This window comes from Stenella coeruleoalba (genome assembly GCF_951394435.1).
Source record: "Stenella coeruleoalba genome assembly, chromosome: 3".
Lineage (NCBI taxonomy): Eukaryota > Metazoa > Chordata > Mammalia > Artiodactyla > Delphinidae > Stenella > Stenella coeruleoalba.
The window spans coordinates 111,317,595-111,331,363 of NC_137148.1; the positions used below are offsets into that span (position 1 = coordinate 111,317,595).

A 13,769-nucleotide genomic window follows, 5' to 3' on the forward strand; every position below is an offset into this window, starting at 1 on the left:
TGGTTACTCCAAGAAGCAGATGCCAAGAAGAGGATTTGACATGAAAGAGATTTATGGAAGTAAACACCTATAAGGAAAAATGGGAAGGGAGCCAGGGGTAGCTAAGAGAGTCATAAGATTGCAATGCAGGTCTAACCCTTGTGAAGGGGAGAGGAATGAAAGTAAGACTGAGTGGAAAACATTTACACTGCACTGTAGCTCCAAGGAAGTTTGGGAAGCTGATGTGGAATCCTCAAGCTTTAGTCTCCCATCAGGAAAACTGCATTTCTCAGGAACAGGCCTGCCTTAGATCCCTGATGAGCTCAGTCATTAACTGGGATTAACATGTGGGAAGTGTAGCTTTAGTGCAAATGCGGTGCCAGATTTCAGAGTGCAGCAGCTGGGGCTCACTTATGCTCTCCACAGTCAGAGATCTAAGAGGTACATTTTTGTGGCCACCAGAGATTCACCCATTGCACCACATATACCTACTTCTCACAATTTGGAGAGAGGTTCCTCCATGATTCCTGTTACCCTTCTTGAAAGGAAATTCAGAGGATGGAGAACAATGAGACAAATTACAGCCCTCATCACTGCAGTTGATCTCAGGGCTGCAACTGGTACTTATCCTCCTCCACGATTCATTTTGCATTTTCCTCACCTACAAGTCATCATTTTAGCAGGTCTTGGTGGTTTACCTGGTAGCGTGACCCAAACCTACATTCCTGGGCAGTCTGAACCCTTGGTAATCATACCGTCCTCAGTCAGAAGTTGCTACATGAGTCCATTCACAGTTACAGTAGTATGAGGGAGTAACACGGGGTACTCAAATGGATATCTTGGGTTTAACACATATCCCACCTTGCCCTCTTCGTGTAGCAGTAATCCTACCTCCTGCTGCTCAGGGCCAATTACCCCTACCAATATGGTGACTCCTCTTCTTGCTTGCCATGGGCACAAGGAATCCAGAATTCCATGGTGACAACTCAAATTTTTAGTTCAATGGGACTCTTGCTGTGGCCCCTAGCAAGAGTGTGCCCCTTCTGGAGACCAGGAACTCCAATTCTGCCAAAACCCTGGGTTGCCAGGGGTGGAAAGTACAACATCCCAAAGTAGGTCATTAGGAGTGATGTTAAATGGAACTAATCCTCCTTCCATGCCTTCGTCCCCAAATCCATGGGGATCTAGCACCCTATTATTCCTTCGTCCCCAAATCCATGGGGATCTAGCACCCTATTATTCCTACTAGGGATACAGCACTCTACAAAATTCCTCTGATTTAACACATGTTCTGCATCCTGAAGAGTGGCATATCATCCTTTTATAAGATTGCCTCTGAGGTGTCACTTCAACTGCACCTTATAAAGCATCCAGTGTTCTATGATGGTTATGGGACCACACCCACACCTCCTTCAATGTGAAGTGGTTGGATGCTACGCTGTGTGTATTTCCATGCTTGTGGATCAGGTTTTCTGTAAGTTCCAGGCTACCAAGAATCTGCAGGCAGGAAAGCATAGCCATATTCAGAATGGGTATCTATCTCAGGGAGGATGAAACCCTAGCTCTTCAAGGATGGAAAGAGCCTGATATATTTGACTTGCCACCAAGCAGCCAGTTAGTCTCCTCAAAAAATAATGCCATGCCAGGGGCTCAGCATTAGTCTCTTTGCTGTAGGTTTCAGTATATAAGTCTTGCACTTCCTTTCACTAGGGTATTCTTTTTTTTTTTTTTAAATTGAAGTATAGTTGACTTATCACCAGGGTATTCTTAATGGACTTGGTGAATGACGGGTCCCCTGGGTCCTCCCATGGAACATTATTGTCTGGTTGTCTTCTGGTCTTATATAATACATTTATTCTAGCATGCCCACTTCCTTCAGTCTATTTATTTCTTCCTTTGTCACTGTAAGGGCAATTCAGACATTTCTACTTCCGTGAGCGTTGGCCACAGTTTTCCCCGGGCTTAAGAGCAAGCACAGCAGTGTATTTTCTATACCCCCTAAGGTCCTTGCTAGCGTGTTAAATCTCGTGTCCTGAGAAGGTTCCCTCAAGTCAATGAATTCTTGCTTATCTAGGCTTATATTCCAGTCACCTTGATCAAACACCCAAAAATCTAATTCCAGGGGTATTTTCCTGAATCCTCCCAGTAAGCTAGCTAATTTTTCTTGTTTCTTTTCTTCTTTTTAAGAGATCAAGTCCTTTGTTTAAAAAATTTATTTGTTGGGGGCTTCCCTGGTGGCGCAGTGGTTGAGAGTCCACCTGCCGATGCAGGGGACACGGGTTCGTGTCCCGGTCCGGGAAGATCCCACATGCCATGGAGCGGCTAGGCCCGTGAGCCATGGCCGCTGAGCCTGTGCGTCCAGAGCCTGTGCTCCGCAACGGGAGAGGCCACAACAGTGAGAGGCCCACACACCGCAAAACAAAACAAAACAAAAAACAAAACAAAATTTATTTGTTTTATTTATTTTGGGCTGCATTGGGTCTTTGTTGCTGCACACAGACTTTCTCTAGTTGCGGCGAGCGGGGGCTACTCTTTGTTGCGGTGCTCAAGCTTCTCATTGTGGTGGCTTCTCTTGTTGGGGAGCATGGGCTCTAGGCACGCGGGCTCAGAGTTGTGGTGCACAGGCTTAGTTGCTCTGCAGCATGTGGGATCTTCCTGGACCAGGGCTTGAACCTGTGTCCCCTGCATTGGCAGGTGATTCTTTTTTTTTAGAAGATGTTGGGAGTAGGAATTTTTTAATTATTTACTTTTGGCTGCGTTGGGTCTTTGTTTCTGTGCGAGGGCTTTCTCTAGTTGTGGTGAGCGGGGGCCACTCTTCATCGCGGTGCGCAGGCCTCTCACTGTCGCGGCCTCTCCTGTTGCAGAGCACAGGCTCCAGACGCACAGGCTCAGTAGTTGTGGCTCACGGGCCTAGCTGCTCTGTGGCATGTGGGATCCTCCCAGACCAGGGCTCGAACCCGTGTCCCCTGCATTAGCAGGCAGACTCTCAACCACTGCGCCACCAGGGAAGCCCCTGGCAGGTGATTCTTAATCACTGCGCCACCAGGGAAGCCCCTAGATAATTTTTCTAATTCTTTTGGTTTAAGTTAAATTACACTCCCTGCAATTGGAGCTCTGGGAGGTGCATTTTGATGTCTGCAACACATGCACAGATTACTACTCAACCAAAGATTGGAGGAGAAGCCATGCAGATTTCTAAGTTCCTTCCCTACATAGCTTTCTCTTCTCTTGTATTTTGCCTTGCAAACTCTAGCCCCCTTGACCTCCCCAAACTTATATCCCTACCGCATAAACTCACCAAATGTGCCAGACTATCGGTGAATCACCATCTCCCTGTTTAGTGATCCAGAAATTGAAGAAAGCCTGTGTGATCATAATGATTGCTTCAACTCATTTTTCTTCTCTCAGAGATCAGTGTCCTGGGCTGCCTGTTGCCCAGTGTCCAAGACAGTTGTTTCATATTTTTTTCTATTATCTCAGAAATTGGCAGCAATAAAGCAAAACCTTTGACTTGTTAGAGTTTAATACAAATCACCACTTTCACTACTTCTCTGATAGCGCTAACTGTAAGGAAAGCTGGGAAAAGTAGATTTTATTCCAGGCATTCATGTGCTCAGTTAAAAATCCGGGATTTTATTACAAAGGAAGAAGCAAAGAACAGATATTTGGAGATGACTATTAATAACCTGCCTCAGTATTCCAAGTTTACAGCTATTTTTGCTCCATCCTTAGAAAATATTATTCCAACTTTCTTCTGACTTTCATTGTGCTGTTGAAAAGTTACTGTCATTACCCATCATTCATTTGTAGTTATCAGTCTTTGACTACTTTTAATCTTTTTTTCACTTCTTTGGTGTTCTGCACTTTCATGATGATGTATCTGAGAGTGGGTTTCATTTTAGTTATTCTTGGATTCACTGGGATTCCTGAATTTGAGGATTCTTGGGTTTTTTTACACAATTCTGGAAAAATTATCAGCTATTATTTCTTTGAATATTGTATTTCCTCGTTCTTTCTATTTCTTCCTTTTGGAATTCTGATTAGTATTATGTTAGACCTTCTCATACTTCATCCATGTCTCTTAACTTCTATTTTATCTTTTCTACCTCTTTGTCTTTCTAGGCTATACTCTGGGTAGTTCCTTTAGATCTATTTTATTTTATTTATTTATTAGTATTATTATTTTTTGCGGTACGCGGGCCTCTCACTGTTGTGGCCTCTCTCGTGGTGGAGCACAGGCTCCGGACGCGCAGGCTCAGCGGCCATGGCTCACAGGCCCAGCCGCTTCGCGGCATGTGGGATCTTTCTGGACCAGGGCACGAACCCGTGTCCCCTGCATCGGCAGGCGGACTCTCAACCACTGCGCCACCAGGGAAGCCCTAAATAACATTTTTTTAAAAATTAAAAAAATAAAGTGCATTCCTCCAGAGAGTATTTGTGTTTGATTGATTCTGACAGGTAAGAGGATTCATTATTTACCCATTAGCACTTTAAACCACATTCTAATCTTGGGTTTTTTGGATCACACGTGTAGTTGAAATGTGACACCAAACCTGTATGAAGGATGGTTATGAGTTCTCAGGTTGTTGGTTTGATTTTTTTTTTTTTTCCATCCAGAGCCAAGGACAAGACAAACAAATTTCTCTATAATCACACTTTGAGGAGTATATTTTGTCTAGTTCACTCTTTACTAAGGGTATCACTTTTTAAGGACTCAGCTTTATGTGTAGTTTCCAATACAACTTCTTACCTTGCTTAGGCCCTAGACTTTATCTCCAATGCTCTAAACCACCAGTAACTTTTGGCCATTAATGAGAAGTTTCATAATTGGAATTTTTCAGGATATCCAACACACACAGTCAGATATCTAGTACACGTATTGCCAAGAAAAAGTAGAATTGCTTTTGATCTGAGAAGGCTGAAACTTGATAAAAACTTCAACTAAGCCCTCCTAAAGGCACACAGAATTGTGAGTGCTCTGAAGTTTTAAAGAACTGCAACATGACACCACTAACTGCCAACCCAAGATCTCTTCTGAGAAGCTTGCTCTGTGACATCCATGCCTCAGATTCTTACTGATCATTTTTAACATCATTCACTGATTCTTCAGCAAGTCTTCAAACTACTAAGGTCATTCTGAATTTAAATTATTTGTTCCATACATATCAAGGTACACAATTATATGAAGGTACTGGGGGTAGGATGTAAAAGTACAAAGATATAAATTAAGAGGTAAGTAACTAGCATCATAAAGCAGGATGTGAAACATAAATTTGTTTATATATAATATACAGTATTATATTAAACAATAAAAAACGGTAGTCTAATTTTATTCTTCAAGGTGTTAAATGCATCAGGGTACTTCCTATCACTGTGACTATATTCTATGTTCCTTCTTCCAAAGGAAAGGAAATGAGTGTCACATAGCAGCAACCTACTGAGCTACCAGTTGTAACCCCTTCCACGTACAACAACTCCACTTGGCCAAAGGATTGAAACCAGGACTCCTAATCATCACATGAATATCTACCCAACAGATTTCAAAACTTGACCTGGTTGACTGCCAATTCAGCTGCCACTGCCTCTGCTGTTCCCACTTCTCTGCATGACTTTTGGTAGCCACAGAGAACCAAGTAATGGCAATCCCATCAGCCCCGGTCCGGGAAGATCCCACATGCCGCGGAGCAACTAAGCCCGTGCACCACAACTACTGAGCCTGCGCTCTAGAGCTCACAAGCCACAACTACCAAAGCCCGCAAGCCTAGAGCCCGTGCTCTGCAACAAGGGAAGCCACCACAAAAAGCCCGCGCACTGCAACAAAGAGTAGCCCCCGCTCGCCAAAACTAGAGAAAGCCTGAGCACAGCAACAAAGACCGAACGCAGCCAAAAATAAATACATTTATTAAAAAAAAAGTAATGTAACATTTTATACATGTAGAGCAGACACGTATTTGTCATCCATGCCAACTTCACATCTAAACAAATAGAGACCAAGGCACAGTTTCCCTCAGAATTTCACAGGCAGTGTACAACAACAGTAAAGGGCACCCGTAGACCTAATTTATTACCAAAGTGAAGGAAGTCAGGATAAACTCGGACAACTTGGACAAAAGAACTAAGATTAAAGACCATAATTCTGGGGAATTCCCTGGTTGTCCAATGGTTAGGACTCTGTGCTTTCACTGCTGTGGCCTGGGTTCAATCCCTGGTCGGGCAACTAAGATCCCACAAGCCATGTGCGTGGCCAAACAAACAAAACCATAATTCTGCATCTTTGAAGGAGACAACTACATTTCATCAGTACAGTACAAACTCACTATGTCCTGTGTGTATTAAACTTTATCTCAGTAAGTCCTCACAAAATCTCTAAGAGATAAGCTATTCTTGTCCCCATTTTCCAACTGAGGAAAACTGAGGCAACAAAATACCACACACATACTCCCCAGTGAAGAAGTGGTAAAAGCCATGATTTTAATTTAAGCAATCTGATTATAATCTGGACTCTGTTATACTATGTGGCTTTTTTTTTTAAGATTTCTTTTCATGTGGACCATTTATAAAGTCTTTACTGAATTTGTTACAATATTGCTTCTGTTTTACGTTTTGGCATTTTGGCTTTTTGGCCCCGAGGCATGTGGGATCCCAGCTCCCTGACCAGGGATCAAACCACCTCACCCCCTGCATTGGAAGGAGAAATCTCAACCACTGGGCAGCCAAGGAAGTCCCATACCACAAAGCTTTTAATAAAAATTGAATGTTCATTCAACAAATATTTTTAAAAAGAAAAAAGCCCCAGAAATTTATAGGTATAGTTTCAATAAATATTCTGATACCACTAGATATTCTGTTTAAAGGACAGCAATTAAAAGGAACCAATTTTCTAAACTCAAATCTATCAAACAACAATCCAAGGAAGTCTACTGATAGCAGATTATTCCATTATAAATCTGGTTTTTAAGGTTTTTCATGAGGCAGCAGATGCTTTAAACATTTTAATAATACTGTTCAATGTAATAATTAGTAGCCACAAAGAAATTACTCAGAGATGCCCAAGAGATGCTGCCTGAAATTTATGTAAATAATCTAGGGCTTGGTTTGAAAGGTCCTAAGACTTTGGAGTCATTCACCTGAGGAAACCCAAATCCTAGCATGCATTTTTATTACATTTCTCATCTCAGGGAGTAAAAACCACTGATTTAGAGCAAAAAGCACTGCCTCATTAGGATCCCATCTTCATACACTAGTTCAGTCCAACAGGGAACTGAATGGCTAGTCCTGTTAGATCAGAGCTGACACTAGCTCCAGGTCCTGAAAATGCTGGACATTGAGCTCCCTCTGGAGGAGATTAGGACTAAGTGACTTCAAAGAGAACTTCAGAATCACCTTTACTCTTTGGCAAGAGGGCCACAGAGACCATGTAATAGCCCCTGGATAGCTGGAATCTCTATACTGTTATCCATTAAATGAAAAGCCAATTGTGAAGAGCAAGCACCTTAACCCAAAGTTAGTCTGAAAGTCAATCGGAAGCAAACTTCATTTTATTTACCTCTTTGAGTTATATATTTCGTTTATTCTTTCGATACTATCCAATTAAGCAAGCAAATTACTTCACTTATTCTAAGCCAAGAGAGTTAACTGAGAGACCTTCATAACACTGAGACAATACTCATATAATTTCTCACTCTATGACAAGTACTAAGGGTACTAATTTAGGACTTGCCTGGTCTCCTGACACGCAGTCACTAAAGAAACAGAAATGTGGTGACTTACGGTGGATAATCTAAAATTCTGACCCAGATACTGTAACTCACTTAGTAGAGCATTATTTTTTTTTACCCTTTCACTTGTCTTACCTGAATTTCCTTGTCTCTTTATAAATTTTGAGATACAATTTTTCTAACTTATCTGAGATTCCTCTGAATTCTGTTTCTAAAAAGCATCTTTCAGTTTTACCTATAAATGTAACTAAGTTTCAATTCCTCCATTAAAACACTAACAAACTGTAAGTTCACCTTGTCTACTTCACCTTTAAACTCCGTGCTGAATGACTGCTATTCATTCCTTGTTCAGCTACTTGAACAATGAATATTAGCATGCTATAGGAAGCACATTCTACCACACCAATAAAATTATTTCATATTTTATTCTTTGGTTTTTTTCAAGTGATTACTATGTAGGTGCTTAATAAATTCATTCATTCATTCACAAAGAAAATGCTATTGAGTGTCAATATATGCTAGGCACTATTCTATGCTGGGGAATACCGCAACAAACAAAACACTAAATTCCCTGCCCTCATGTAGTTCACAGTTTATTGGAGGGACACCATTAATAAATAAAGCTTGTCAGATAGAGAAATGCTATATGAAGAAGTAAAACAGGAAACAGAAATGGGAATGGGGAAAGTTGTCATTTTAAGTAACATGGTAGAGAAAGCTTCATATACGAGTAAAAGGAGGTTGTCCTGAACAACAGAAGAAGGTAAAGGAGGGAACCATGCAGTGATCTGAGGAAAGATATTTCTCAGCAGAGGAAACAGTAAAAACAAAGGTTCTGAGGCAGAAGCATAGTCAGGAACAGCAAGGAGGCCAGTGGGCCTGGAACAGAATGAGCAATAGAGAAGAGAAGTAGCAAATAGCGTCAAAGAGAGGGTAGAGGCATACTGTGTAGGGTCGTGGAGGTTATTGTAATGTCTGCGCTTTTCCTTTGTGTGAGTGGGAAGCATGGGGGGTTTTGAGCAGAGCAATGACATCATCTGATTTATGTTTTATTAAGAATACTCAGGCAGGGGGAAGAGTCAAGATGGCAGTGTGGGAAGACACAGAGTTAGTGTCTCCCCACAACTAGGGCTCCTGCTGGCCGCTGGTAGGGGACTCTGACCCCCAAGAAGATGGGAGGAAGCCCAGAGTGAACCGGTAGGATGTAGGGGGACCAAGGGGGGAGGAGAAGTGGAGGCCACACAAGTTCAGCATCCCTGAGGCTGGGGAGATCAGGAGAGGCAGATGGGAGAGACTCTCCAGGAAGAACAGGAGAGGAGCGGAGGGCGATTGCCCCACCCACTTGGGCCCAGGGAGCCTGCTGAGAGGGTCCCCTGCCCTCCAAGACCCGCCCTTAGCCCTCCCTGCGCCCCCCCCCCCACGCCGCATTGGTCCTGGGGGCATAGGAGGGAAGGGGGAAGTGGGGGGGTGGGGGATGGGATCAGGAGAGGCAGGTGGGAGGGGCCCTCCCAGACCCCAGACTGGAGGAGACTTGCCAATTTGTATTTTTAAGATTTAAAAGAAAAGACACTACCAAAAAAAAAAAAAATCTGTTCCTCTTCAAATTCTTCCCCTTACAATGGCCATCTCCACCCTAAAATTAGAAACCAAGCCAAAAAGTGGGATAAGGATGTAAATACATGTTGCCAAAACCTCGCCTGTATTAATGTTAAATTATATGTAACAATATATTCTATATAAACTATTAAATGATAAACATGCTGGTCAAGCCAAAAGATTTGCTTCAATGCTTTGCTCAATTTCCATCCTTTTAAACAACCTTCATGATGTTTAAATACTGCTCCAGAACATCCAGTGTGAAACCAAACCCACATTTCATGCTTATCAAGTGTATTTGTTTGCTCAGAAATGTTTGGTGCTCCCAGACATTGGGATCTCACTTTATTACACATTTAGAAACTCTTCCATCTATAATTATAAAGTTCTGAACCAAAGCTAAGAATGACCACTGATCAAACATGACTGAGATAACAGGTCATCAAATAAAATATATGACTTAACGTAAGCTGTAGTTGTATTAGGATGTACCAGTCAGGAAGTTTTTATAAATTAATGTTCAAATTAAGAAAACATGAATAATTTACAGATTAATAAATTTTAAAACAAATTTAGGTGAGTATACACATAACTACACAGGATTTACGATATATCTGTAGAATTCTCTAGTCAGCATTTTTGTGTATGTAATATTAATAAAAAGGATTTTTTTTAACCATATAGTGATTCTGGGGTTCCCTGAATTTTCAGCTGCTGCATTTTCTACTCTACATCTGGCAGGTTCTTCTTCCTTTCAGTTTGTGCATTTCCTGTATTCTAAACAGTAAATAGAAACAGGACCTTAACTGAGGAAATGGTGAGTCTTTGGCTAAGGAAATACAGCCACAGATAAGTACTTGTAATTTGCACCTGGGGGTTATTTTATAAGGTACAGGAAGATTATTTAGCAAAGAATTCCTTATTATCACCATGAGACAAAACTGAAGGTGGCTTTTCTATGGACTCTTCTCTCTTGCCTAACTCACTCATCAGCAGTAATTAGAATTTCTCTCTAGGTCACAGAGTCTATTCAGTTCATGTATATACTATTAACTGGGAAGTGCCTGGATGTGATTTGGTAATTCAAAAAGAAATCAATGAATAGAACAAATAAGTTGCCATTCCCTATCTTAGTTTTTTAAAACATGTCATATTCTCTCATGCTCTAAATTAGCAAACTACCAACTCGAAATTTAGGAAATTTTCTTAATTCTCACATTAATTTATTAAAAGCATTTGAACCAGTCATATGCAATTTCAGTAGCTTGTCAGAACTGCATTTGAATGATTACTACAAATAAACTACAACCATCATTGACGACTTCTGGATATTTCTAACACCTACAACTGTTTCAATGTTACTTTTTTTTTTTTTTTTTTAGTGGTACGCGGGCCTCTCACTGTTGTGGCCTCTCCCGTTGCGGAGCACAGGCTCTGGACGCGCAGGCTCAGCGGCCATGGCTCACGGGCCCAACCGCTCCGCGGCATGTGGGATCTTCCCGGACCGGGGCACAAACCCATATCCCCTGCATCGGCAGGCGGACTCTCAACCACTGCGCCACCAGGGAAGCCCTCAACGTTACTCTTAAAAAGAGCGTCTTTTCAGGAGTTCTACACCATATGTACAAAAAGGGGTTTTCCTTTCCTACTTACTTTTGTATTTTTAAAATGACAGAACTGTCTTAAGAGTTCCTTTCTTCCTGCATTAAAATGTAATTTTAGTTCTGGGGGCTCTCATAGGACAGTAGGATAAACACATGTAGCACATTACTAGTCTGCCCAAACTCAAGAGCCCTAACTCACCCAATCATTCAAAAAATCTGCAAATGGTGTGCTGTTCAACATGCTGTGACCCAGGTTTAAAAGTTTAAAGCCACCTTATTACTTTTTATAACAAACTAAAAGATGACCATTAATGCCTTTCTTGTTCTACCTAGAAAATATTTCTTTTCTGCAAAGTTGACTGTGGACTTGTTAACAAGTTCTAGGCCAGGAATAAGGCATAAATGTCACTGTGAAAATGTATCTAACAGTGTCTGATAACTCTTACCTGAATGTTGTAGAGATTCAATAGACTTAGTTAAAATACATCCTTACATAATTTCAGATCAAAGTTTCTATCTTCTAATTTCTTCAGATTTCCTCAGGAAGTATGTACTAATTTTATCATGAATAAAAATGTAGTCAATTTTATTTAGAAAATAAGAAACTGAGATAACAAAGTTAATGACCTCACAGGTGTACAGGATAGAAGACTGTCAATATAATTTAATTCAGTGGGTGCTCAGCATAATCCCTTTCCCTTAAAAGAGTACCTTTAAAGAGTATTCATTTAGATGTTGATGGCTTCAAGATTCCCAAATAAAATTCAAGATTATCTGATAGCTGAGAGCAAATCTTTGAAAATAGGACAGGAGGTGGAGAGCAGAGATGGGGGAGTAAATTATACAAAAAAAACAGGAAGAAAAAGGCTAAAGACAAAATACATATGTTCTTGTGGCCAGTATAATCCTATGTTTATACCATTATTCCTTTCCTCTGGCATGGTTTACCCACCACCAGGTAGTATACATAACACACATACTATTTTCCCTGGGTACCATATACTCAATCACTCAACATTCAAATGAGAGTTCATATTTACTACCCTCAAAAAATAACTTCTAAAAATCTTTTGTAATTGGTTATTCTAGGAAATTTTAGTTCTGTTTCTAGAGGTCAAAGATTACAGAATTATGAATTTTTATCTGACTTTCCAACAGTAGTAACTAAAATTATATAATAAGTCAAGGGTTCTAAACAGCATTACTTAGTAAAAGCTATAAATAAAAAAGTCTTACCTCTTGTTTTTCTTGATATTGATCTGCATTAAGTTGATATTTTAGATGAATCTGTTTTCTTTGATTTCCTCTTCATCACTTTTATCTGTTTAACTTTTGCGAAAATATCTACAACAATGAGAACTTTTTACTCCTACCTTGAAATTTTACTTTACTTTTCAAGAGTTTTAAATGGAAATTCTGATATACACTAAAGTCAGTTTCTGAGTTTATTATAAAGGAACTGAACAAATCATGAGTTGTAATGGTATTATGTGCCAAACATAAATGATTTGCTATATAATTTTACTAACAGTCTACCAGTCTGTCCTCTAAATAAAGAGGACATTTATTTATAAAATTCTGAGTATAACTGTTAAGTGGATCAGATAATTCTTCTTGAGCTATGCAAGTACTATTTTCTTGCTCTTATATTATCTTTTCACAAGGTGTCACTGTTCTTCAAAGAAACATAATAATAACACTGAAAAAAAATGAGTTTCATTTTATGAGCTCAGTACATGTTATAAATCTTAATCTACTAAATCCTTGGATGCCTGAAGCACACATATCATTCCTCCTATTATATGCGCAAGTTATCACAGAGAAACAGAGGAAACTGATTTACCCTAGGTCATATACTAAACCAAAAACACCTTCCTCAAATACTGTTCTAACATTCCAACAAAATTGAGCTAATGAAAATTTTACTTTTTAAAGTTTTCTTAACCCTGTTTTAAAGTTATCTCCTTTAAGTCTTACCCATTATTTGACTATGGGAAAAAATTTTTCATCAGCTGAAAATATTTTACATAGCAATATACTCCTTTCTACCTAAATCACATTATAACATCTAAGTTATATTACCAAAAACGGTCTTGTAAAAGATTAAGTCTGTAGATTTCCAAAGCTATGCAACAAATGTGTACCTTCCATTCCTTTCATCCCCTTTGACTGTATTGTGAAAGGCAATTCTGGGAAATGGAATTCTTTCCTGTTAGTTCTGGAAAAATTCAGCTTCCTTTTGTTTCCATTTGCCATTTGGTCACTTTGACCTGTTCGCTCATTAAACACACCCTTCTCCATTTGGCTCTAAAAAAACCAAATAAACAAGCGTTAATTTGAAGAAAGGTATGTAACTACTTATTGAATGACAAGCCTACAAATGCCAGCCATTTGGATGGTATAAGATAGGCATACAAATAACTATCTTTGCAAGGTTATTTTAATAAGTAAGAAGTAGAAGAGAATACCATCAAACATATAAACAGATCAAACTCCAATAAAAATTTTATAAAGTAAACTTTTTCTAGCATATTCAATATGCTAAGAATAGTCTTGACCACGAGAACCACAGTCTCAACTTTTAATTTTTGATCCTATTCATTGCATTTTGACTTTGGACAAATTGCTTCAGTTCGTTTTATTAATAACTTATTTTTCTATTTACAAAATGATGTGCTCTGGACACTGGGAAAACCCAAAGGAAAAAATTACTTGTGAACTCAGCATTCTGGAAAAACTTTTGTGTTACCTGTTTTTGCTCACTTGACAACAGATGATAGAAACTTTCCTAGGTTAATGAACACTCTTCCACAATGTAATGCATAGTATCCCACTGTGTGGATGTACTTTAACGTACTTAACCAGTCAATTG

The 13,769-nt window shown here is 39.7% G+C and overlaps 1 protein-coding gene across 6 annotated transcripts in view; it reads right to left on the reverse strand.

Moving 5' to 3' along the window:
• The window catches only part of CDKL3 (cyclin dependent kinase like 3), an 86,906-nt gene that overhangs the window by 28,404 nt on the left and 44,733 nt on the right, over window positions 1–13,769 (reverse strand). For all 6 annotated transcript variants that reach the window (XM_079917691.1, XM_079917690.1, XM_079917689.1 and 3 more), the window contains 2 exons: window positions 13,042–13,204; window positions 12,134–12,241 (listed from right to left, as the gene is read on the reverse strand). In XM_079917691.1, the coding sequence (XP_079773817.1) occupies window positions 12,162–12,241; window positions 13,042–13,204 (243 nt within the window). In that variant the 3' untranslated portion in view covers window positions 12,134–12,161. The remainder of the gene's footprint in view (window positions 1–12,133; window positions 12,242–13,041; window positions 13,205–13,769) is intronic.